Below are 27841 nucleotides of genomic sequence, written 5' to 3' on the forward strand. Positions count from 1 at the left end.
CTTTACAAAGCAGAGGCAGAAACATGATTTTACTACATCTGAATACATTCCTTTTCCTGCCTAAAGATGACTTGTTTCCTACACGTTGAATTGCGAGGTCTCCGGTACAGAACTTTCTTCTTCCTATCTCACTTGTATTGTGCCTGCCACGCTGGAGCCTAACTTCCAGCTGGATTATAAATGTTAGGATGATAACCACATGACCGTAGGCTTTGCAAATCTGAACAACAGCCATCGAAGTTAACACACAAAATGTGCTTGTCTTCTGAGGGACAGCGCAGGCACTTTCCCCCAGTGCCACCCTCGAAATAGCTGCACTCCTATTTCTGAAGCAAAGGCACAAGATTTCAGTTAAGGCACGGCTTTCGACTCTCAGTAAAATAACAGTTTTCAGCAGATGAACACATATAACACATAAAACAAATTTGGGCAGGTCAAAGCATATATACATTGCCCCTCTACAGTAAGGATTAGACACTTTATGTTCTCTATGTCATTATTTATATTACCCCACAAAGGAAGTATTATTCCACGACTGGAGCTCACTGTAGCAGTTTGCTTTGGAAATAATCCTGAAAAAACTCGTCTCCTAAAACCAAGAAAAGAGACAACAGCTTTGCATGGAGGGGTGAACGCAACGAAACCATTCTGGTTGGTACGACAGGCAGGGCTCTCGCCAGCTGACCAACCACTGCCTGTGTCCCACCACTGGAATCCACTTTGCCTGCATCATGCCTGCAAGCCACGACAGCCATCCTGAGGCTGGGGGCTTTCTTCATCTATTAAGGTGTGTGGCTGAATCACTTTTTGACTTCCAAGACTAGAAACACCAATATTTGGCTTTTTGGCAGATCACTGGCCTATGTGTTGAAACTGTATCACTGCTGTGGACCATTTAATAGAAGCAAAATGAAACAGGTCGACAAAATCAGTTTAAACTGGACAGCTCAAAAGCTGTTCCCATTCCGTTTCTTTTTCACGTATATAATAAATTTTGTAATAGTTAGGTTTTGTTGGATTCCAGGGAGCAAATTCAAGTTTTAGATACAGTTATATGAGCAACAGTCATTTCACTGAATTATTTTATTTAATATCCACAACTGCAGTTCATTTAGGCAACAGAAAGTTCACAAATACACTTACTCTGACACTTGATTTGACGTGTTTAGTTTGATAGAAAGCAAAGACTACAAAAGTGAAGTATAATAATCATTAAGAACACATTACAAGTGAGATCTTTATTACAACTAAATTACAAATTATATAAATATTTGATTCTTGTATAATCCCTACACATTCAACATTTCTGATCTTAGGAGTACAGTTATAGCAGAACAGGATGGCTTTTAAATTTAGCTTGTTCTTATTAGCATGGAAAGTAGCATTCAAAACTATCTAAAAATTTAGAGATTATAAACAAAATTCTGATTTTGATTATGAATTCACTAAAGTAGAATTGCATCATACTATCACGGTTTTGGTGCAGCTCTGGCACTTGTGTTTTCAAAGATGGTGGACTTTTGAAATTCTTAAGCCATGCTAAGAATTATATGCCTGATAACCAGGCTGGTTATCAACAGGTATTCTCTATACACCTTCTAGCTAAGGCATATAAACCTTAGGCTATAAGAGAACTGATTCCAGTTCTGTGTTACAAGGAGACAGCTATCTCCCATTTCAATTTATAGCTCTGTCTCTGGAGTTAGGAAGGACAGAATATATGAATGCTTTTTGGGAAAAGGTCCAAAAAGACCCAGAGGAGGTCAAAAGCCTACACACATGTACCCGCACATTGCCCTCTTCCGCTCTCTTTTTTCCTCCCTTCCCCTCTCTCTCTATTTCTTTCTTGCTTTCTTAACTGTTTCTGAATCAAATATTTGTTGGTGGTATCTTACAGCAACCAGATACTGTAATTCTTATTTTGGATGGAAAATGCATCCGTCCAATTTCCAGCCCAATCCTACAGACTTTTGAGCTCTATGAGTGCATGGAAGTGCTCCTGATTTAAAGGGATACATTTGTTTAAGCCAGATAGTATCAGGTTCTTACCCATTTTCTAAATATTTTGGTGTTTCATTAGACCTTTTTCATTCTTCTGTCTAAAAAAATCCTTTCATTTTCGACAGATTGACTTTTAAATTATCTGGAAACATTTATAATTTCATGTGCAACACTGTTGCACTTTCTTCAAGAGCTTTTTATAAATAATGTGAAAATTGCTTACTTAAATATACATTTACTTCTGTGAAAAAGTGCATTTCTGTTTTTCTGTGATGAATGTTCAGGTGTCATTCTCTTCACATCATTTTATTAGACCAGACAAACCACAGCAGACAGTTTCCTTTGACGCACTGCAACCTCCAGGTAGTACATTTGCTGTGGAAGATGCCATTTACTCTGTTACTTCTATTTCCAGCTATTCCTATTGATTCTGAACCCAACGAGACACCTTACTGTTCCATACAGTTTCATTCACAGACTCAAAAAGCTGCCAAGATATGGACACTTTTGAGCAGATAAGTATGTTTAAGCTAAGTGAGATGGGTGAAAAAAAGTTTCACATGCTGGTATTGAAGACATACTTTGTGGAGAAAAAAGTATAGCATGGAGCACGGTGCCAAGTTCAGCAACTTGAATGGTGGAAATAGGCCAACAGCAGCATTTGGAATTTCTGTTTTATTACACATAGAAGTATACTTTTTTTTTTTTTATGAACCATAATCAGTTGGCATTTCACACAAGGCATATGACACATTTTCATCATTTTTATATTTATCAAATGAGTACAACAAAGGAGAAAAATGTCAGCTTCAGTAAAATCTATGGAATTACACAGACCCTCCTTTTCAAATATCACCATTTTGGGTTGTGTTTGCAACAAAAGTTGAAATGTTTCTAATCGATGTTTGTTTCAATATGCTAGATTTTAACAACATGCTTCTCAAGTATCTGAATATTTAGAATTACTCTGTAATTACTTACTCCGTATTACTTGACACAGGATAGATTCTTGAGGGCTGGCTTTGTGTGGCAAAGCATATGTAAGTGTAGTTTAAGAGCCTAAGCTAACGGTGAGACATTGTTTCAGTTTACAAAAATTCAAAGATTACAGAGCATCATTATTTATTACCTCTAGCGCAGGAAAAACCGTTACTGCGAGTTCCCTCATGCCTCCTTACTGTGCTGTGCTCCTATCTGAAGTTGAGGCTTCCTTATCCTGAGCCGCAGTTTTGCATTGCACATACATGGCCACAATTGCTTACATTTCCTCTTAAATAGACACCTGACTTCCTACAAGGAAGGGAGGAAGACGGAAATGCTTTTCATTATAAAACACTGCCTTCGATTCTGTTTCATGATTAACAAATTTTATCATACATCCTTATGTAAAAATGTATTTTGAAATGCTACATATGAACTGAGAATGGTACTAGTTTATTTACCACCAGCATATAAAGTAGTAACAGTTTTAGAAAAAGGAAAAATTTCAAATTAATTGGTGAAGCTAGCATAGCCTTTTGAATATAAATAAGTGCTCTCAAACACCTTCATGATGTTTAGACATTTTAAAACAAAATAAGTAAAAAATGCATACTGGAAGTCATTCCTGCTCAAATGGTGCCTGCATTTCCTGCATCACACTATTACACTGTAGTACAAAATGACTGCTTACACCCACACAAATGTAATTTCAGGGCAGTGGCAACATGTTTGCTTTTGTGAGTGTGATTACTTTATTGCACGTGTCACATGAATCGGAGACTGCATATAGCCCAGTCGAAACACCTTCTAGATCTAGACACACAATGATTTGGAGACTCTGTAATGAACACTTTGTACTACAAGCTTTTAAAGGAAACAACTCCATCAGCTTCACTTACAAATTATCTGTGCAAAAGTACAGTATTTCATAAATAAACTTTACCCAAATATTACAGAAAAAAGCTTTGGGATACATTAAGTATAAATACAGTGACAGCTGAGCTGCAAATTTAATTTAGGTATATACAATAATATGTTCACCAGTTCTTTTCGCAGATGTACATTTAACCTCCCTGAGTCCTCTTCCATACTTAGCAACATGATACATTTTCAGATGCTTGCTCAGTAACAGCAATGATAGCTTCAGCGTTAGAGAGAAAGGTGGGAAGGAGTACGCCAAAGTGCACTCCGTTTCATTTGTCATGGATTTTAAGCTTACTGTACTTTTGCTTCTAAGAGTCCACTGGTCATGACATGCCCATGACCATTTACGCAAGCACTGACATGTTTTAGTGAATCTGCTCCAAGATAGGCCATTAAAAGTTCAGTATGTCGGATTAATAACTGCATAAGATCTTCAGCCAAACTCTCCATAGTTGAGTATCTCACCTTTTCAAAATCAAAAATGTCTTTGAGGAAGAAAAGCACTTGATCCTAGTGGGGGGAAAAAAAGGACAAACTTGTATTCACTTACAAGAAGAAAAAAAGTATGCGATGCTAGCTATTTCTTTTACACATTTCCTAAAAACATCAATTTATGTACTCTTTTGGTGCTAAGAGAGAAGTGCACTAAAACAGACTTTGCAAAACAGTTCTAGGCTTAAAAAAAATCTTAATATGAAAATATTTATTTTCATCATTTCTTACTGTTAGTCTTAATCTTAGGAAAATGCAAATGTATGCCTATAAATAAGATCCTCATTTCTTTTAATCTGGAAGATTTTTGTTTTTTAATTAAGATAAATGGTAATTTAAAGAAAGTTCCAAACCTTGAAGAAGCAGCATAGGTCATAAAGGGAATTTCTAGGGCCCAAAAAGCCCCACGCCAAAACAGGGCTGATATGTTCACATATAGCATAGAAATGTGCAAAAAATCCATCAGGCACCTAGTGATGTAAAAATTGTAGACAAAAGTTACACAGTAAATTTAGTATAAATCTCTATTATATAAAATTAAGTTTTCAGAAAAGCCTAAAACACCTACTGCTTCAGGGCTGTGGTAACCTGAACTCCTTTAAGTTACAGGGCAACCGTACCAAACAAGTGTCATTATTTTTTTAGAAAAGGTTTTTACTTCAGTGGTACTTTGCATTTTAAATATTTTAAGATTAATAGGTATAAGCCCAAAAAGATCATGAACAACCTACTCTGACTCCATATGACAGATCAGATAATTTCATTCAGTTATTCCTGTTTGAGCCCCTATACACTATGTATAACTGAAACTTGCAAAAAAGTAAGCAAACTGCAGTTTTGAATGGAAAAAAAATACACCTTACAAGAATCTATCTTTAAGTCTAAAGAAAAACATAAAGTATCTGTGAATGTCCATCCTGTTGTTACTTTTACAACCTACAGGCATTCATAAAATATAATATAGTATAAATTTACATATCATATATGGATGTACAGTTTATTTTATATACTCATAAACATATATTTATAATTTTACATCAGTTAATTTATAAAATTATGATTAATTTCTAATTTTATTAATTAAAACATAAAATACCACATAAAGAACTGTTCATAAGTGAATTTAAGTTCATCAAACTCCTTGTGGTACAGTTAGTCTCTCCCTTACAAAGACTTCCATGGTGCTTAACTTTATCTACTTCTGAATGACTCCAGCAGCACTGATGAAACTAGTCCCAAGGAGTAAAGTTACTCACGCATTTACAAACTTATAAATATTGAGACTTCAGTATACAAAGGAACTACAGAGTAAGGTAGTTGTGCATTGAAATAGAGATGAAAATAATAGGTTACTATAACATCTGTTTTGGAGGTATAATCCCTTTATATAAAACTAGCGTAGAAAAGATCTATTTAGACAAAATTCCCAACCATATTGACACAGGGATGTAACATCTCAAATCTTAAGGGATAAAGGTAGCTGAGGACCTTTGACAAAATACCAGCTGGCATTGGAAGCAACTTTTTTTTATGGTGAAATATGTATTTGGCAGTTAGGAGTTACATAAATAGCTATTCTTACAATCAGAGAAAGGTGTCAGTGCCAGTCAGCTGAGCAGAGATTCCTCACCTGCAGTATGCAAAACCACTTCTAAGGCTATGGATATCCTGCAGCAAGCCTCAACTCTGCTTTTGGACTGGCTATTACAGAGATGGGGCATTTGCCTCCTAGGCCTAATAAAAGACCCCAAAGGTGGAAGTAAGGAGCTGCTGGCACAGAGTTCTACTTTGAAATCTGCAGAGTTCCTTCACTGAGAGGTCAGGATGCAGAAGGGGGCTGAAGGAGGATGCAACAGAGTTCCTGCTGCTGGCGAGGAAGATGGTCCTTCAGGTAGGTAAAGGGACAGGACTGAATTTTTTTTAGCTGTGGAGATGATGCAGGGAGACAGGGTTGAGAATCCTAGCATAAGCGGGTGAGATACAAGATTAATGGCCTTGGGCTGCAGAAATCCGAGGTACATGTGTGGGGCCACAAGTCAGAGAAATTACTGTCACCACTGTTGACTGGACCTAAACTAGGTTGAAAATCTTTCAGCTAAGACTTTTTGCTAAAAAACTGATACTAGGGCCCCGTGAGCTAAACTTATACAATTGGCAGCCTCTTGTCTAAACTAATGTCAACAGGATTAAGGGTTGATCTGTAATTTATTTTGCTAAAGCTACAGGACAGAACTTCAATTCTTAGGAGCCAAGCAGTAACTTAGGTCCACATAATTTGCAAGGCAACTTACCTTCATTTGCTGTCTTTTCTGCTTCAGTACTGACCAACAGCTTGAAGCCACAGCCTAAATGTTAAAAAAAAAAAAAAAAGGGGCAAAAAAGCCCAAAACCCTGTGTAACTTCATTATAAGAGAAATTATCTTTTATCTCAAAAGAAGTGATCTGCAGAATACTGTATTTCTATATTTTGGGGATTTGTATTTTCTTCAGTTCCAATCTTGTGATAACACAAAACTATAGCTATAAAATATCAGCTGATACAAATAACTAATTTTATATGTAGTTCATATTTGTTATTTTCAGATCTTACTTTGCAAAATTTTCTTTAGTTTCATTCAAATGTAATTTGGCATCCTTGACTGATTTTACAGTTGCAACGGTTAGCAACGTTCACTGGGTTTAACTGAGGCCAGTCTCCTATATACCAAAGTCTGTGCTCAGACATAAGTAACTATTTTAGATATTAAGTAGCATGTGAACACATTGAAATGTCCTTCTCATTTTAGCAAAAACATTCTTGCAATAGCTTCAGATTCAGCTAAGGAGTTTTGTCCAAATATGGACCTGTGAAATACAATATACTGATATCAGTACTAGGCTTTTTCCCCTCATAACTTGTAACTATCCTCATCTGATTCTCCTTCAGTACTGCAAGGTAATTTACTACTCACAAAACACAATGTTATCACATAACTATGAAAATAAATATATGCATGTTACTTTGTTTTTTTCCTCTAGAGGGAATATTTCAATTTCAATTTCAATTCCTCTAGAAGCATATTTCAAAAATAAAAGGAAAACTAGCAGTTGATAGATATAAATGGATGAAATGACAGTGGTATCTCTACCAGCTCACCATGGCAGTAGCCTGTATGTCTGTAACAGAGGGATGAGATCTATTTGACAAATAAACAGGCATATCTGAAAAAGTGTGAAATGTTATCAACATTTGCATGCCTGTATTGTATTAATTTACTTTTGTTTGCTTGCAACTTTGTGCCTTATTGCTATATCTCTGGTATATGAACCAAAACCTGTATCTAATATCTAAGATGTGGCTAACAGAAACTTCCCTTCTAAAATTCTACTTCCTCAGAGAAAACTCATTTTTGCAGGATGAGTTAAAATATTTTCTCCAATACATTCAATCATTCTACATATTTTGCGTTCAGACTTAATGCTATTCAAAATTAATGCATTCAAACGTAATGCGTTCAGACTTAATGCGTTCAAAATTAATGCTATTATCAAGACAATATACACAGTCTTTATCCTGCAGTTGTTGGATTTATTATCGTTTTTACATTGTGCTTTAAGAATACAAAGCACAGATTGCCGGAAGAACAGTTTCAGCATATACAGAAATTTTGTATCAGAATAATGATTACATTATACTACAGAATAATGATTATGAAAATTACGCATAAATACTTACTGTTTCTTTAAAAGAGGAATTTAGCCAGCGGTTATTTACTACATTCTGTATAGATATTGGTGGATTTTCTAAATCTTCAAATGAATCCATTAATATGAAGTCCAGAACAACATCATAAAAATTCAGGTTTTTCACCTATATTAAATCAGAACATGATCTAAGTAACCTAGTGTCTCTTTCAGCAGTGGAATTCAGCATGCACCACATTCTAAGTCTGTATTAACATGCAGATTTATAATTGTTTTTAATAAATATTAAAGATACTTCGTCAGTAAAGGAGAAGTTAAAAAAATATTACGTGCTTTCTGGTACTAAACTGCAGTGGTGGATGCCATTTCTCTAAATCAGCAATGTAAACAGAAAAGAGTTGCCTTTCCCACAATTCTGAACTGTAAAATTTTATTTTTAGATGCTACGGTTTGCATAATTAAGGGTAAAAGCACTTTTCAGAAATTCAGACTCACTCCTCTAGCAGCAAGTTCCATTTCAGTATTATCCCAGTGATCTGTTTGTTCCAAAAAATATATCATTTCATCAAAGACATCTTCAAATTTCTTTGGATTCTGTAAAGTAAAAGCAATGAGTATCAAGCAAACTTAACAAGAGAGATGGTTTATTTACACTGGAAAGTGAATTCTGGTAGAAGTTACATTAACAATAAAACATTAGTTAAAAAAGGCTTTTACCTTTCGTGCTCTCACAATTAAAGCAGACAAAATTTTTCTTCCGCTTTCAGCAAGAAATACTCTGTTTGCTGTTTCTGAAAGAATTATCTAGAAAAAATTCAGAAAATATAGACATATTCATTCACAGGTGAATGTGACTCATACTAGGTGACCTTAAACACTTCAATCAAATTTAATATACTTATAACCACTAATATAGTAGGCAAGTTCCTAATAAGCCTTTGGTGCAAAGGTTCCAAAGCTAATCACAAAATTGGGACTCCTCTGCAAATACGTCCCACTTTAGAATTACAGAAATGCAAAAGGAACAAGAAAATATTTAATTACAGAATATGTTATAAAAACGCTTGCACAGGTAGTGCATTGATAGTTTCAATGCCATATACTTTAGGCTTAACAAGACAGACAGAGAAATCGCTCTCCTTACTATTTACCTGAAAAGCTTGTCGAATACAATGAAGCTTAGCAAGGAAGTCACTGTCTCCTAGACATTCAAACATTTCAGTCCTATATAAAACAGAAAAGTTTTCAAAGACCATTAAGAAAAGAAGCACAAGAAAGTTCAACTAAGTCTAATTCCTAGAAAAAATACCTAGTACAAGTAACTTCTAAAAAACAAGTTCTATTTAGAATATTTAACTTCAATGCTTGCTTTTCTTGGAAATAATTAAGTAGACATAAATCAATACCTTAACACTCGTGAATAAATTTTGCCTTCTTCTGCTAAGTGCATAGCTTCTTCATACAATGGGCAATGGCAAAGGGAATCTAGACCATACGTATTACGAATCTCTCTGTGCTCTGTAAGCTGAAAAAAAATTTTTTTTAAAGTTCATTAAGGAGCTTGCTGACATAATTTTTGTAAAGATAAAAGAAATTAAAGGAGTTTTCCTGATATTCTACTGAAAGATGTATCCTTTTCTGCATCTGCTTAAAACAAAGGGGCAACACACAAAACTAGTAAACAGAAGAGGCACACCACACTATTAACAAGACTGCTTCTTCGTAACTTTTAAAATCTGAAAGCTACAGTTTCAGGTTTCAAGTTTCAAGAGTTTAATTAATGAAATGGAGACAGCTTACTTTTGTTTTTAATTTGCCTAGTGAAGTTTTTAATTTGCCTAGTTAAATCTAATGGGTCTCAAAGCTGTTAAAAAAAATAATGGTCAGGACACAAAGTACAGAATGATTGCAATATGCAAATCTTCAGGAAGCTGGAAATAGTAACATCCTCCCACCCTTGTTTTTGTTTTGCTGGTAAATATGTCTGCTAGTTACCAAAGCATACTGTATGCTTTGAGCATCCAGCATTTTGCTACAGGCTCCCAAAAAGGTTTTCATTACCGGCAGTTTTAATTCCGTGGTTATCATATAAATTAACATGAACTCATAGACATTTTTAGAGCAAGAAAAAACAAAAACAGATTAAGAACTCAAAGCACATAAATAATACAGAGAACTCTTGTTTACAGGATATCATATTTAATCCGCAAAACAATGGCTAGCTACAATTTCCACTACAAACATTACATCATACTAATGATAAAAAACAAAACAAAACAAAAAAACCCAGAGGCTTATACATCCTTCAGTTCAGTTAATGATCAGAAAATTAATTTAACTTTTTTTTAATCTTTTTTAATTTTTTTTTTTAATATCCTGCATGGGGGAAACAAACCTGTGCTTCTAGGCTATAAAAACAGAGCCTAGAAACATCTTCAAAAAATAATTCTCACAGTAATTGAACTATATAAAAATAGTTACCCTGTATCTTAGAATGATTTTTTAAAAATCAGATTAAAATACAACTTTATGTTAAACTTCCATTAAAATTTTCAAATAAATATATGCTGAAAAGTTTTCCTATCACTGTGGACATACAGACAAGTGCTGGCATGAGACTTCATAAGACATTAAGAAGTATGCATCCAGCATGTCTTCTCCAGAGACTTTAGTTGAGCCAGTTACAGCACCAACAGTTTGGTCAAGTAGGCTTGCTTGCTAAAAGGAAGAATATAAGCATGTGCCAATACCTGGTTTTGTCCATGTAAATATTTAAGCACATGAATAAGTTACAGAGATTTCAGTACAGAGTTGGTGTTCTGACAAGTGTCACACGTTGTTAGATGGTATATATTACCTGCAACAAACACTGATGTTTTGAATCATTCATACCCATATCCTTCTCCTGTAAGCAAATACATACAATTCCTTTCATAAAATTGTCAGGTTCCATTTTAAATTGATTTGTTTGGGTAAAAAAAAAAAATTAAAAATCTGTATTCCTATACAGATTTCTATAGAGTTCTCAAAATTGAAACTCAAGTGATGAGATGATAGCTAGGGAATAAGTGAAGGAATAAAAGTTTTAAGGTCAACAAAATGTTATACTTAAATGAGTAATGTACCCTTTCAGAATTCATCTAGCTTGAAAGTATTTCCATTTTAAAAGTACATATTTGTTTATCAGTTGTTTTGCTTGGAAGAACAGAGTAGAATAAGCTGACTTCCTAAAAAAGACTTACAGCTATCAAGACCAAAGACTTTATTCCAATTTAACAATATTAATCACAGCACCAAATTGTGTTTTGGATTTGCTAATTCAAAAAGCCCACCTGAAAATTTATGTTCTTATTAAACAAAGGAAGCCACACAGCTTTTAACTGAAAATATATGTAAAAATATATAGGAAGGAATAATTTAACCAACTGGAAGAAACAGGAATCAATATATTTCTTTCAGATGTAAGAAATCAATATACATACGGGGACACACACACACGTATATATAGTGTAATAGTGAGAACAGGTATAAACAAGAACAAGTGCAAAATCTTTACTCCAGAATTTGTTTTTCTACATTATGGTTAAGAAAGTATTAACTGTGGAACAATACATACACATTTTCCAAAATAAAGATCAAAACAGAACACAAATAAGTATACTAATTTATTTCTTACCTGATCCAGCTATTACTGAAGCCATAAAAAATTCCATTTACTTTATTTCATTTGCAAAGCATGAGAAGAAATAGGTTGTGAACACATATGCACTTTGTAAACAGCTGCCCCTCTCTTGGAGGTTATCATTTCTGTGGTAAAAGGGATTATATTAGTTTTCTCTAGTGAACTTCAGGCAAATCACCTTCTTCAGATATTTAGGCAAACTGACTGACTGTGACTGAATTAGGACTCACGTGATTTCTACAGTTAGATGCAGGTCATCTCCATCTGCTGCCAGCAAGCCCGAGGTGATAACATCTTTAGCACATGAAGATGCCTGATCATAGCCTTTGTGGTTACAGATTAGCATAGAATCTGATACCTGGGAGTTGGGTGAGGCCCTTGGTTATATTTCGCTTTTTTTTTCTTTTAAACTTCCTCTCATGCTAGCAGATGAAATAAAATAGCTGTGTTACTGTTGTAATTGGTATTATTGAGCTCAAACGAAGAAAGCAGTTAAATCAACCAGCTACTAAGCAGGAGGGAAGGGTATAACTATTCTTCTGCTGAGAAGATGGTTTTGATTACAGATTGAAGTTAGTCCCAACCAATAACATTTGGAAAGGGGGTGCAAATTCCTCTGTCACTGACTTCTCTTAGCATGCAAAAAGAGGAGAGGAGAAAAAACAAAACAAACTGAAAACCAGAAACTAAAACGACCTCTAAGTTTAACTAGAAAAGGTGATTTCCAGGCAACCTCTGAGGCTGCACCGTAATGCTCCTGAAGTCATCATGGATTTTCTTTTGATGCTTTCTAGTATTTAAAAATATATTTATATATGTTTTATATGTAGATACAAACAATATATATATATAAACATACAGTCTTATGTTTTAAATGGTCTTGCAAACATTCAGTAACGGCCATTCTTTTTGAAAATAGAATTAGTTGAAGATGTTCCAAACACACATCCACATTTCTAACATAGCAGAGTTCAGCTATTAGAAGAATGGACAAATCATATGCAATGTTTAACAACATGCAGAGCGTACAACATTTTCTAGATAAGAACTTCTCAAGCTGACATCAAAAGGAAAATTAACTCTTTCTTGTAAAAGTTTGCAAGGACTTGTTACCTTTGAGGAAAAAGGTGGAGAGAAAAGTTAGTTTTAAATGAGATGGTTTACTATAGCTACCTTATATAGACTGGCATGCATTCATGATACGTATTCAGGTACCTGCTTTTTACCCCACTATGCACCGCGTAACTTTCCTCAACAGTGGTTCAGTATTCATCAGAAGTTAGCAGAAAGCCCCAGCATCCCACATATTGTCATCACAGGTAAGCTGGACTCTTGAAAGCTCCTTGAGTCCTTTCTTGCCACTCTGTAGTGAACACTTCTTTGCACATTTTGAAACTCTTAACTCACCACCAAGAATGAAAAAGTACTCCACGCACAGCTACCAAAAGTGCTGGTAGTTGCGAGTAACACAGAGCCTTGTGATGATGGACCTGATGTGCCAGCCTCTAACTGTCTGCTATTTCTTTCCTCAGTGTCATGTGGGGTTACATGAAGAATATGAAAATGCAGACAAAGAAGAGATGAAAAGATGAATCACCTTAGAGCAACAATCTAATCTTGTAATGCTTTACTTCTCTCCATTCAAGGCTCAAGAAAGATAGTCGTTGTTGGTGACCACTGCACAGGACATTTATGATGACCTGCAGTGGATACCTAACTTCATTATGTTGAAATAATACGTATGTCTTCAAAACTCCAAACCTTGTAGTGATAACTTGTGTCTCTACACACAGTGCTGCAAAGCAGCCTCTGAAGATTACAGCATGGATTGTTTTTTTTCAGATGCTAATCAGTTTTGTCTGGTCAGTTAGCTTTAAGGCTGCATCTGCTGGTAAAGAGGTGCTGAAACCACCGTTGTAAAGCATCAAACCTCTGGAAGTTAGAATAGTTTTTAAGCCTGGGATTCCCTGACTGCTCTGGTCTAATGAACAAACTCAGTACTCTTATTTGCCGCCCACAAGTCGTTTCTTAATAAATAGAAAAAATTCTCAGCTGTGCATCAAGACCTTGTTGACTACCAAAATAACCACCTACATGAATGTAACAAAATGTAATGTAACGATGTAACAAAAATAAACAATGTTAGACCTTTTAGGAATTCTTGCTTGCTCCCCCTAATAAAAAGGTCAATTTACTGGCACAGTCACCATTCCTTACATTCTGAGAAACTATGCTTATCCTGTATTAAAAAGGCTGATGATGATCTCTTTCTCTGGGTATTTTTATCTTTTAAAAGATTTTTTATTTTTAATTAAGTAGCTTCAGGATGAGTGTGAAACATGTTTTGGGAGTTGGAAGATGTGATAATGATTACTAACCAAAACATTTGAGAAGGTACTTTAATAAACTGAAATGATGAAATGGTGCGTTCTTCCTAATATCTGGAAGAAAAGAGGAAGTTTGTGTATTTTCAGGAACTCCTTCTATACTTACTTGTATATATTACAAGACACCTGATACATTTTCTTTGAGGAAAACACACATTCAGAACATTATTTTATCTGAATTATTGATGCAGCTTTATTAATTTGAAGCATAATGAAGAATGCAAATTCACTACGTTGTGTGCATCAGTGGTAGTACTACTCCTTGCTGGGTGGAATAATCCTGGGCTACATGCTGTGCCCGGTACATAGGCTTTTGCCTACATAATACCTACGTGGAGGTATTACGGTACAAAAGTTAGTTCAGGGCTCATATATGGGGATTTGTTACAAATGTTACATATATTTCCTAAAAATTAAAAACTGTATAGTATGAACAGTCAGCATATAGGAACACACAGGCTATTAGATGAAACTCCTCCTTGTCCTAGAAGTGAAAACATTTAATATACTATACTATGCAAATACCATACATAGCTAATGTTTCTGTTAGAGGACAAGGATCAACTCCAGATTTTTTTATTTTATTATTCTTTTTAAAGCTTTTAGAGCACCATTTAATGACTTGTTGGCCTAAGGTTTCCTATTCATAGCCATACAGCAAGCAACCACAGTTGTCCTTGGAGGGAATCAAAGGAATCTGGTTCCAGTTGACCACTCTTCATTGCCACATGGAAAACTTTTCCCCACAATGGAATCTTTTTAACTGGGGCTACATCTATTAGGATGCAGAAGATAAATAATGGAAAAAAAAAAACCAACCCAACACAAATGATGTATGAAGTTTGAGGAATTTGTTAGAAAGGACATAGGAACAGGAGGTGTTTCTCAAAGTGGAACAGAACTTTTCTGTTGCCTACAACACCACCGACATTTATTGGGAGGTGGAAAGCTTCTGATGATGATATGAATAGACAAGTTTATTACTGGATATTGTGCTTCACTGGACATCATGAAATCTTTTCAGTTTGCCCGAAGTAGTAGGCAGTGGTTAGTGGCACTTCAGGTAGAGTTTCTTCAAAGAAATAGTATCACTGTTAGCAGAATGAGATTTCAGGGATTAATTCTTTCCTCTCTTTCTCCACGTTTTAAGACTATAAATATGAGGCACCTCCATACCTCATTAAAGTTGTTAGAATATGGAGCTCCTTACAATTTGCTACCCAGGGCATGCTAGATGGCAGGACTGCTGTACTACATTTGTTTTTGAGGTAAGACAATAATCCACGTCAAATTGGAGAGATGACGTGAACATGGAGGAAGTGACCAGGATGAGAACAGTAAGGCCTCAGAAGATCAGATCAGTGATTATGGTCACACTTCTGAAGGCAGTAAGAATACAGGAGGGCATGTCTCTGGTTTTTGTGATGAAACAGGAAAAAAAACAAACCAAACATGTCACTTATAAATGCTATAGGAATACACCTTACTATTATTTGCCAATGAATACACCTTACTATTATTTGCCAATGCTATTCCCTCTGGTATTCCCTATTTCAGGAAAGGAATAAACCACCTATCTGGAAACCAGGAAAAAGGTAACCCTACCTTTCAGTGACAGGGCTCTTTCTGAGCACTTTCTGAATCTAAAATTCAATTTCAGTCACTTTGAGGGTTTTGGTGCCATATACACATGATTACAGGCATACGGAAACTGGTGTTCTTTCACTGTTATCAAAGCCTGCTCCTTTCTGCACTGTTTTGTTTTAATAGATTTGAACTGAGAAAAAGACAACCTTGGTAAAGGAATTACTGATAAAAAAAAAAGAGTATCTAAGGCTTTATTCACAATTCTAAAAAAACTCCTAAGCTTTGGACTGAGTTAACATGTTAAAGAAGAAAGCAAATTTTATTTGATAATAGAACTACAGATTCAGTTCTAGTCAAGATATGAAAATAAGATATGATAAATGGATGTGCACCGACAACGGAGAGGCAGCAACAAAGCTCACTGTTAGGGAGAGCAGGAAAGAGCTTCTATTGGAAAGATGGAAAAGAAGCCAGGAAAGAGAGGGTGGAAACCTTTATCTGGCACACTCATTGCTGTATTCTTGCCAAAGGTGGTAGCTATTTTGATCACACAGTAGGTGAGATAGCAAGAATATGGAAAGGATACTAACCCTCAAACACAAGCTGATGGCAGACAGTCTCAAATGGGGAAGAAAATACCATTATTTATCACAGCATATAGTATCAATAACTTAATTACGGAAAATGGTTGTGCTTACCATCCCTTCTACACTGCTTCTGAGAGCCTACGTGTGTTTACAAATGGAAGTCTGCCTGGACTTGGGGATGGCAACTGTCTAAATCATCTTTATAAGGATTCGGGCACCTGTGTATTGTAGGTGTCCAGACTGGCACAATTCTGTATGAGAAGTCATCAAGTGCATGATCCTCAGCACCCTCTTGATTATCAACCATAGCCAAGATGAAGTTTTGGCATCCCTACTGCTATCCTGTAGAGCTCATCAAAAGGGCATGTGATTTAAACTCTGCCAACTGTCCCAGTTTTGTACAGTTCTTTTCTTGAAAGCCATCATCTTATGTTTTGTCTTAGTATAACACAGCACAACATTCTTGTTGCCTCCTAAGCAGTATCCCTATCAATTTCCATCAAAACATCTATCTATGTCTTGTCTTAGGATTCCCTGTATCTTTGCTGTTATCTCTCCTGAGGGCAGTGAACTAAATTTGACTTGACTGTGTGTCAGCACTGGAACATGGAAATAGCTTCCAGTCTCTAAAACCAGAGTCACACAAAATACTTAGTCCTGTTCCTTGGGAAAGGATGCAACGCAGAAGGAAGATGAGTAACTGTCAACATACAGCTTTGTAGCATGATGTGACCACAAAAAATGCTGCTACTTTGTAATTTCCCGGAAGGTGAAATTACTAATGATTCCAGTAGGGCAAAAATCACACAGCAGTATACATTCTTATATGAATTTCAGATTTTAAAACTTTGCTAAACATTTTATCAGTATAAAGAGTTTAGGATAGTTTTTAAAATTGTAACTGCAATCAGGGAGCATAGGACGAAAGAAAAACTGCCTATTTGCCCATTAGCTGAGACAAATCCACAGCTGGAAAAGCCTCAAACCTCTTAGCCTGAAACATTCCACTTTTTTGCAAGTGCAAGAACAACAAAATGAAAGAAGTAGATAAGCAAGAAGCTACCTGACATCATCATGTCTAGAATAAAAAAATCTGTTATGTCAATTCTAATCCATTTACATCAAAGTGATCACTGTTCTCTACTAACAGCTGAAATACAATCAGAAGTAGTTATTACTCCTTCTCATTGCCATAGTTATTTGCAGTACTAATTTAAAGCATTTTCCCCCCCAGAGGATGGACAAAACTTTACATCAAGATAACACTGTATTCATAAGGGAAGACCAATTCACAGCTTTATTTTTACCTGCACCACACAATGATGCCCCACTAGCTACTACAAGAGATCCCTATAGTTTAAGCCTAGTGGCTCATATTTAATCCAGAATTTTGATGGTGTTCTGGTTTGAACACCAAACTTCAAGTTGTTTATGGCTTTGTTAATCTTCAGGACTCCTTCTATCAGCTGAGAATTTTAATAGATTCTTCAATAAAATCTGAGAAAGGAGATCAGAGAGCTTGTTCTATTGGCAAAGGCTAGAACAGCTGGAAAGGAAGAGAAAATCTTCATAACTTTGTTCTGGAAGAAAGAGTTGATAGAAGTGGCTTTGAGGTATCAAAATGTGGAGAATATTTTCAGGATATGTAAAGACAATTCCATTGCCAGTTTTGACTCAAATATTTCTTTAGCCAATACTGAGATAATTTAGCTTCAGGATGGGATGGTTATTCCACTGAGGTGATACATCCTAGGGTTTTTGGGTTTTGTTTTTTTGGGGGTTTTTTTTGTTTGTTTGTTTTTTTGTTTTAAAGCCAAACAACACAAATTAGCATAATGGATTGTTCCCATCTCCACATACTTGCAAAAATACTAGGAAAGTTCGGGGCGGGGGGAAGATACAAAGTGTACATACTATAATGGTTTACAGCTCCTCTTGAGAGCTGATAGAGTTGAAGCAAGCTTGGATTGTGGTCTTGTCCAAATTACAGGAAAGAGTGACCAGTCTCTAGAGACACAATCTTAGTTAGGAATGAATGCTAGGCATACCATCACAACTCAATCTGAATTACTAAATCAAGGTAATTGTGTCATGGAAAAAAACAAGCCATACAATAGACAGTCAAAAGATAATTGCAAAGAATATGTATGCAATTCTCTCTCTTTTTACAACTGTCTGAGTTTAGTAGCTTAGTTGTAGTGCATACATGATAGCGATATCTAACACAGAATGCATCTATTGAGACCAATTGCCTTTCCTGTAATTTGGAGAAGAGTGCTATTCAAGATCACTTCAGCTCCTGAGAGACTATAAAAGGAGATATTCCTCATTCAGATAAGTGTGTTGCTGTATATAAAATTATCTTGAATACTTCAAGGGAGCTGTAGCAGATTTCAGCTAATAGACAATGCCCTGTTATCCAAAGATTATCTCTTTATGTATCCTTTGTGGTCTTATCCAAGAAGATTAGGGAAAGTTAGATGAAGTATATTATATTGTGCATGGAATGTACTAAAATAGGTAGCTGCCAATTTCTAATAATTTCCTCTCCAAAAAAACCCAACTCCAAAAAAGACAAAGCTTCTTCATATGTCTTTATATTATGGTAAGGGAATAGGAAAAATAAAAGATAATAGAAAAATGCAGTTCATGGTGAAAGGAAGTACTATAGCCTCAATTGATTGTGCATCTTCACTCATGAAAATCTGATATTTTTCAAAAGCAACTTCTTTTTAGAAGGAGTTGGGGAAACGTTCTGCCAGTGCACAAAAAAAAAAAAAAAAAAAAGATAATAAGCAAATTGATCCCAACTTCATTACTTGAACTGCTAGGAAGCTAGTTACAACTAAGCAAGGAAAGCTTCTATTTATTCCCCATAAGAGAAATACACTTTGCTTACAATAATTAGCAAAAAATTAAGATTCTTCTGTTCACTGTTCAAATAAATCAATGAATCTTTAAAGAAGCAATCTTTAAGAGTCTTACCTCAGCTGTGGAAACAAAGGAGTCTGTTGATGCAATGCTTAATGTATCTCGAAGGCAGAAGTCATCCGTATTATCCTTTACAGTAATGTCTGTATTTTTATCTTTAAAATAAAAAAACCCTGGTTATTAGACTACCAGAAAATTCCGTTTAAGTCTTGAAAGTGTGTTTCATGTATACTTTAATGCAGTACTTCATTTGGAAGGCACAACACTGTATTACTACGAGAGTAAACTCCCCCATGACCTGCTAACATATATAAAGGTGACTGTACTTTTCCATCTTTAAAGTGGACTTACAAACATCACCTGCAATGAAGAGAGAGCAGAAAAAGTATTTCCCCAGGGGTTTTGCCTTTTCTTTGATAGACTTCTGAAGATCTCTCTATCTAAAGATATTACTTTGCTATATTGATCTAAATCTTCTGTTAAGTTTTTAACTTGGCTGTGTTACATAACAAATGGTCAGTGTCTTAGTAACCAAGAAATACTGTTCTAACTAAAAGCCATTATTAAAAAACATGTTTCAGCTTCACTTGAATTTGTTTCATTTTCTATTTCTCATGCCTTTTTTCACTTGCTGGTTCTTCAGGAGAGCAAATGATATTTTTCATCTCCTCTGGATCCTCTTTCCCCAACAAGCTTTTCCATTGAAATAACACATCCAGAAGCATTTCCTATAGTACTAGAATTCTTAACACTTTAAAAATAACTGGTATTTTATGCTTAAAATCATCTGCAATACAGTTTCTCTCAGTTTTCATTTATTTTATTCTCGGATTTCAGCTGTTGCACATATTACTAGCATACATGGTTTTGTTTTCACCGTACAGAAACACTTTCACAGAAGGATTAAATTCATAAGTCAGACTTTGGCTTGATGTGCCCCATACTACATTCTCAGTAGAGCAGAGGCATTTATTTTGGGTTACTTTACCTTCAGACATTACACATGTGTTGCTGAAAGTCTGTTTTATTTCCAATAGTCAGCAGCAACCAGCTACCCAATGTCATCCAGATCTGTTGCTACGGTAATACTTCATAAAAAACACTATTACATAGCAAAGTGGCCAAATGCCAATATACTGGAATGATTTACTCATCAATTGAAATGCTACAAATCCACATAACTTAACTATTATTTCGTTGGTTGTTATGGTTTTATTAGTTACGGACTTGGAACGACAGCTCAAGAATTGCACATAACAATAAATATCTGTCTTTGAGACTATTCACTGAGGGAAAAAATTATTAAAAGTTTTGACAAAGATTTTACTAGATTGAGTAGGCAAATTCCAACTTGTAATCACAACTTCACCAATATTCATATAAAAGTGTCTGATTTTTTCAGATCATTCTTAATAGTTTGTTCTTTTTTCTGGCCTCTTAAAACCAAGAGGAAAAGTACAGCAGCATCCAAGTTGGTTGAGAAACAATCACATACTGGAATTTGAAGAACTGGAACAGAAAACCAAACTGTGGTTTGTAAAGCATTTGCTTGAGGTCTGGTAAGAGCAGACGGGTAACATGATGTTTCCTTCTTATTTCTAGCTCATAATTTGCATTAATCCCCCTCTAATATTACATTAAATGCTTTTCTAATATCACTTTTTCACATAAGCAGTTGCTGAAACTACAATAATACTGTTAAACATAGGGTAGTACAGGGATGTATAGCCTGGTTGCAGATTTTTCCACTGAACATCTCCTTTTGGCTAAGTGGCTTTCCATAATAAATTTGCAATTAAAACAAAAGTTTCTACATCTCACAGTTAGAAAAGCCCTCTAGCACCTGGTTCAAGTGCAATCCAAAGAAATATTATTTTCCTGATCCTCCCAGTCTGTAGGCAACATGCAACACTTATTTCAGGAGAAATAAACAGCTATATTCATAAGTAGCAATGCAAATGACAAACTCCTATGAGAGTAAAGCGTGGGCCATTCTCATAAAGATCTTACTGATGGCTTTAATGAAGATGTGAAGGTAAGGACCCAACTCTTATGTACACGAAGTGCAGCTGTCAAGTAGTCTCATATATCAACTTATTCACAATCCAAGAACCTCTCCACTACCCTCATAAGGAAGTCCCAACTATACCATGGTCTGAAGCCTCAAAGCCTTTGGATATTGTCTGATAATTACTGTGGTGTTGCTGGTATATGTGAGTTTATAGCTCAATGACAACAACATATCCCCAAACTGACACTGAAGTATTTAACACTGGGCTATGTGATTGATTACATATAAACAGGAATAATGCTATTTGACTAAAATTTATTCTGCATACAATTAAAAAAAAAAAATTGATGTAAATGAAGGAACTACAGAGTTTCCAGCTCAGAATACCACAGAATCAGAGGTTCTTCAGTAGAGTTTGCATCCAGCCTGCTATAGATTACATGAAGCTCTAGAGATAATACGATTTTGAATACATCTATATTTGCTGAAGAAGTCATAATACTAAGTTTTCTAATATGGGTCTAAAACTGTCACCTAGACAGTATGTTTTTAACGTGCTAGTTGAATATGGAATATCTAAGTTTCCACTCAAAGAAAATTCTCACTACTACAAAAAAAGGCACAAAATTTGCATGTTATGACAAAAAAATTGATTAAAAAAAGGTTGGTAATGCTGAGTGAAATAATACCTTTGGCAAGTGATATGTGCATACAAAGCACAGCCTCCTCAACGAACACAAAACAGCCTTGTCAGCTATTTCTGACTTTCTGGCCACCACCACCCTAATACCCTAAAATACCCCTAGCCAAGCAGCTGCTTATCAATACCCACGCTGTGCAGAGAGCACACTATTATGAAAACGTTAGGGTGAAAATTAAGTTACAGCTGGAGTACATACCATGCAAGTACCAGGAGAACATTCTTAGACACAAGAACATGAATAAAAAAAGAGACAGCAGCACAATGAGACTCCTGGAATGAACAGCTGCAAGAGTAACCCACCCACCAGCGACTGCAACTGCTCATACAGTCATCCCTAGTTCATATGTAGTCTAATACCTTCAGGAAAGGAATACTAGCAAGTATGTGAGCTTCAAAGATACTTTACTTATTTGAGAAGCCAGGGAGTTATTTTGGGTTCATTTATATTTGTAAAGAGGACGAAGTAGAGTTTCAGACATGATACTGACAACAGTAATTGCCATAAAGACTCTTGGTTGTAGTGCCTTAAAATGCATACGTGGTTCTAAAGTTAGATTAAGAGTATTAAAACATGCTAAGAATATGGAGTATTGCTAAAGCTCGTGAAATTAATCCTAGATTTATAAGATTTTGCAAACAACTATCTATTTGAAACTAAGCAGGCTAAAAAAACCCAACCAGAACAAAGCTACTTCCACATCTATTCACAGAGTACTAATCTAGAATATTTATTTGTCTTTGCTCTGGTAGGTTCATGTGGTAACACAGACCACAAAACTAACCCTCTAAACCCTCTCAGAGCAAAATCTGACCTTAGAGATGGAACTGCACACAAATTAACTTTTTAGCATTCAATTGGGAAGTATTCGCCTCCACATAATGTTTTAAAATACTGAAAACTGTTTATATGTTATCTCCCCTCCAAACACTGAGTGAAACACGGCATGAGTTCGCAAGTGAGCTTGGCGCTTACGTGCAGCAGTTAAAAAAGGAAAGCAGTTACCCACTGGCAAAGAACTCGCTGGGAGTTAAGGAATTTAGTTCTCAGTGCCACCGTTGAAGCCATGGTTCCCTATTCTCCCCAGCCCTCCCCCTTCAGTGGAACATCAGTGCAGTTCTACATCACAAGCAGGAAAGCAGGATGAGAAAGGAGAGAGCTGACAGACTCCGAAGAGGAGAAAACCTTGCAAAGGAATTCACTTATGAAAAGTCAGGGTACCCCAAGAGCAGCAGGGTCCCAGTATTCTGCCAGGCTACCATGCAGTCAGCCACTGTGTTGTGTGCTAGTCAGGCTCCTTAGATGTGTGGCTTCATGCCTAGGCAAAGGAATTACAATAATCAAGTTGAGAGAGCACAGAAGCATGAATTACTACATAATTCAGTTTCAAGAGAATGTGTCACAGTCTTCTAGCTAGTCACAAGCGGCATAGTGTGTTTGTCAGCACTGTTGCTGAAGTGTCCAAAAGCAGCTTTATTTATGTTTATAAATAGTCCTAACTCTGCAAGTGTTGACTGAATATTCATTAAAAAATAATCAGTCCTACCAAGTAGCTACTAACGAATTACATGAAGTCTTACAGGATGCACCTAGAAAGCAGTGAATTTTATTTTATGTCGTATTTATAAAAAGAAAACAATCCCAACCTTCAGATGGCACCTTCTGATGACTGCGTCGTATAGCAACAGGTTAAAAAAGGCAAGCCAAGAACAGAGCAGGGTGCCCACACAGACCATTCTGGATTTAACAGTTATTGTTAAATTATGTGTTTACATTCTCCAGTAACACAAAGATCTGGGTTCAAGAAAGTGCTGGAGGCATCTCACCTCACTGTATATAAACAAAGCTGTTATTGACTTCCGCATAAAAATATATTTCAGGTCAGGGTCTTTTACAAATATCTAACCAAATCTTGTACTCTACCAGTATGTCAGCATGTATCACGAGTTAAACCTCTCATGGTTCTTTGTTGGGACCACTCTGATGCAAACTGAAGTGACAGATTCCTTTAAAAAAACCAAAACAACACTCCTCCCACCCCCACCAAACCCACAAAAAGACACTCCAGTGCTGTATGATCATCCAGCCGGGCTGTCAGCATGTGCTCACACCTCCAGTAGGCCCCTGTTGTGAACACACAGCTTCTGCTCACCAGTATTTGGCTAGGAACTCAGCAACCAAAGCAGTGGTCTAACAGAAAGGAACAACTGGGGAAAACGGAGTATGGGACAGCACCAAGTACTTAGTATTTGCAATTTCACCTGCCTCCTAGTACTCACAGACCTTTTTCAAGGTAAGCTTTGGCTCAGCTAACTGCTGAGCCTTCAAATTACATCCTTAACAAATACCTTAGTAGTTTTCATGCAGAAAATAATCTTCTGGTTTTGTACAAACAGAAGGCCAAATCTTACTTCCTCAGTAAAAGCTGACTCAACAGAGCTTTCATAATTGTTTCCAAGTACAGCTATAATCCTCATGGTCCACATAAAAGCCTTCCACTACAATACTCTCACACAGGTATAAAAAGGCCCATTTTCCAAGACACTGGATGCTCACCTAATTATCATTATGCAAAACACAAGATGTTCTTCATTCAGACTGTGTTCTGTATTTATTACTTTGATATTATTCTTAAGACAAAAGGAGTCTAGCTGATTGCAATAAAGCATAAGCAATAAAATCCACCTGAAAACTGAGATGTACTGATTTGCAATATTTATCATCTGGAAAAAGATGCAACTTGCCTAAAATAACCTTATAATCTTCAAGATATTTTTCACATACTTTGGAAAAAAATAATAGCAGTTTCTGGGATGTTTATAATAATTTGGTTATTCAAGACCTTCAAGATACTGACTTTGTCCATAAAGTTATATTATCTGCTGAGCACCACATGTTTAATGATGTAGAAAATGAAACAACATGGCTACTGCTCTCATATTCTAAAGCAGTATAATCAAGCACCTTGAATGCTCTCATCTAGCAAACGTAAAGACAGCACAAAATACTTGTGCATAAGTAATTATTTTAGTCTCACCAAGTAAAAATCAAATATACCTAAGAAAGGAATTTAAGTATAATTTATTTCCTGTAATCCATAGACAAAGGTACAGAATCACAGAATCGTATAGGTTGGAAAAGACCTTTAAGATCGAGTCCAACCGTAAACCTAACACTACCAAGATCACCACTATATCATGTCCCTAAGCACCTCATCCAAACGTCTTTTAAATACCTCCAGGGATGGTGACTCAACCACTTCCCTGGGCAGCCTGTTCCAATGCTTGGCAACCCTTTCAGTGAAGTAAAATTTCCTAATATCCAGTCTAAACCTCCGCTGGCACAACTTGAGGCCATTTCCTCTTGTCCTATCACTTGTTACCTGGGAGAAGAGACCGACCCCCACCTGGCTACAACCTCCTTTCAGGTAGTTGTAGAGAGCAATAAGGTCTCCCCTCAGCCTCCTTTTCTCCAGGCTAAACAACCCCAGCTCCCTCAGCCGCTCCTCATCAGACTTGTGCTCCAGACCCTTCACCAGCTTCGTTGCCCTTCTCTGGACACGCTCCAGCACCTCAATGTCTCTCTTGTGGTGAGGGGCCCAAAACTGAAAACAGCATTCGAGGTGTGGCCTCACCAGTGCTGAGTACAGGGGCACGATCACTTCCCTACTCCTGCTGGCCACACTATTTTTGATACAAGCCAGGATGCCATTGGCTTTCTTGGCCACCTGGGCACACTGCTGGCTCATATTCAGGTGGCTGTCAACCAACACCCCCAGGTCCTTTTCTGCCAGGCAGCTTTCCAGCCACTCTTCCCCAAGCCTGTAGCGTTGCATGGGGTTGCTGTGGCCCAAGTGCAGGACCCGGCACTTAGCCTTGTTAAACCTCATACAATTGACCTCAGCCCATCAATCCAGCCTGTCCAGGTCCCTCTGCAGAGCCTTCCTCCCCTCAAGCAGATCAACATTCCCACACAACTTGGTGTCATCTGCAAACTTACTGAGGGTGCACTCGATCCCTTCATCCAGATCATTGATAAAGATATTAAACAGAACTGGCCCCAACACCGAGCCCTGGGGAGCACCGCTTGTGACCGGCCGCCAACTGGAGTAAACTCCATTCACCACCACTCTTTGGGCCCGGCCATCCAGCCAGTTCTTTACCCAGTGAAGAGTACACCCGTCCAAGCCATGAGCAGCCAGTTTCTCCAGGAGAATGCTGTGGGAAACTGTGTCAAAGGCTTTACTGAAGTCTAGATAGACAACATCCACAGCCTTTCCTTCATCCACTAGGCAGGTCACCTTGCTGTAGAAGGAGATCAGGTTGGTCAAGCAGGACCTGCCTTTCCTGAACCCATGCTGGCTGGGCCTGATCCCCTGGTTATTCTCTACATGCTGTGTGATAGCACTCAGGATGATCTGCTCCATCAGCTTCCCCGGTACCGAGGTCAGGCTGACAGGCCTGTAGTTCCCCGGGTCCTCCTTCCGGCCCTTCTTGAAGATGGGCGTCACATTAGCTAATCTCCAGTCAGCAGGGACCTCCCCAGTTAGCCAGGACTGATGGTAAATGATGGAAAGGGGCTTGGTGAGCCCATCTGCCAGTTCCTTCAGCACTCTCGGGTGGATCTCATCAGGCCCCATAGACTTGTGTGTGTCTAAGTGGTGCAGCAGGTCACTAAGCATTTCCCCCTGGATTATGGGGGCTCCATTCTGGTCCCCGTCCCTATCTTCCAACTCCAGGGGCTGGGTACCCAGAGAACAATTGGCCCTGCTATTAAAGACTGAGGCAAAGAAGGCATTAAGTACCTCAGCCTTTTCCTCATCCTTGGTCACTGTGTTCCCTCCCCCGTCTACTAGGGGCTGGAGATTCTCCTTAGCTCTCCTTTTGCTGCTAATGTATTTGAAGAAGTGTTTTTTGTTGTCTTTTACAGCAGCAGCCAGATTGAGCTCTAGCTCAGCTTTGGCCCTTCTAATTTTCTCCCTGCACAGCCTTGCTACACCTTTGTAGTCCTCCTGAGTTGCCTGCCCCTTCTTCCAGAGGTCATAGATTCTCCTCTTTTTCCTGAGTTCGAGCCAGAGCTCTCTATTCAGCCAGGCCAGTCTTCTTCCCCGCCGGCTCATCTTTTGGCACCTGGGGACAGCCCACTCTTGTGCCTTTAGGACTTCCTCCTTAAAGAAAGCCCAGCCTTCCTGGACCCCTTTGCCCATAAGGGCTGCCTCCCAGGGGACTCTCTTGACCAGTCTCCCAAACAGGCCGAAGTCCGCCCTCCGGAAGTCTAAGGTGGCAGTTTTGTTGACCCCCCTCGCCGCTTCTCCACGTATCAAAAACTCTATCATTTCGTGATCACTCTGCCCAAGACAGCCTCCAACCATCACATGGCTCACAAGTCCTTCTCTGTTGGTGAACAAGAGGTCCAGCGGGGCACCTTCCCTCGTTGGCTCACTCACCAGCTGTGTCAGGAAGTTATCTGCCACACGCTCCAGGAACCTTAGGAGGACTGTTTCCTCTCTGCTGTATTGTATTTCCAGCAGACATCCGGCAGGTTGAAGTCCCCCACAAGAACAAGGGCTAGCGATCGTGATGCTTCTCCCATGATGCTTATAGAATAGTTCGTCATTAAATAACTCAAGAATATTAGGATATGTTATGTAGCTCTGATATTTTGGAATGGAGATAAATTAAATGATTCTTTCAAGATTTAAGCTGTCTGCTAAACAACTCTTCCATACGTTTGATAACTGAATTGGAATATTTTCTGATAGTTGCAATTTTTTTTAAGCAAAGAAATTATCAAAAGGCTAGAAATATCATTTTGTTATAGAGAATGTGACCCGTGAACGCTGTCCCTGAGTCACTGTGAAATGCTTTATCATA

General features: G+C 37.2%; 1 protein-coding gene across 3 annotated transcripts in view; it reads right to left on the reverse strand.

Annotated features, from left to right (window-relative positions):
• Positions 1 to 1067: 1067 nt before the first annotated feature.
• Positions 1068 to 27841, reverse strand: part of MIGA1 (mitoguardin 1) — a 45738-nt gene continuing 18964 nt past the window's right edge. For 2 of the 3 annotated variants that reach the window (XM_075508547.1, XM_075508548.1), the window contains exons 8-16: positions 19311 to 19411; positions 9489 to 9607; positions 9234 to 9306; positions 8800 to 8886; positions 8578 to 8676; positions 8114 to 8248; positions 6690 to 6743; positions 4752 to 4868; positions 1069 to 4416 (exon numbers count right to left, since the gene is read on the reverse strand). In XM_075508547.1, the coding sequence (XP_075364662.1) occupies positions 4198 to 4416; positions 4752 to 4868; positions 6690 to 6743; positions 8114 to 8248; positions 8578 to 8676; positions 8800 to 8886; positions 9234 to 9306; positions 9489 to 9607; positions 19311 to 19411 (1004 nt within the window). In that variant the 3' untranslated portion in view covers positions 1069 to 4197. Of the gene's footprint in view, positions 4417 to 4751; positions 4869 to 6689; positions 6744 to 8113; positions 8249 to 8577; positions 8677 to 8799; positions 8887 to 9233; positions 9307 to 9488; positions 9608 to 19310; positions 19412 to 27841 lie in introns of all 3 variants that reach the window. The other variant, XM_075508549.1, reaches the window with a different exon arrangement.

Source organism: Mycteria americana, chromosome 7, assembly GCF_035582795.1.
Source record: "Mycteria americana isolate JAX WOST 10 ecotype Jacksonville Zoo and Gardens chromosome 7, USCA_MyAme_1.0, whole genome shotgun sequence".
NCBI classification, from domain to species: domain Eukaryota; kingdom Metazoa; phylum Chordata; class Aves; order Ciconiiformes; family Ciconiidae; genus Mycteria; species Mycteria americana.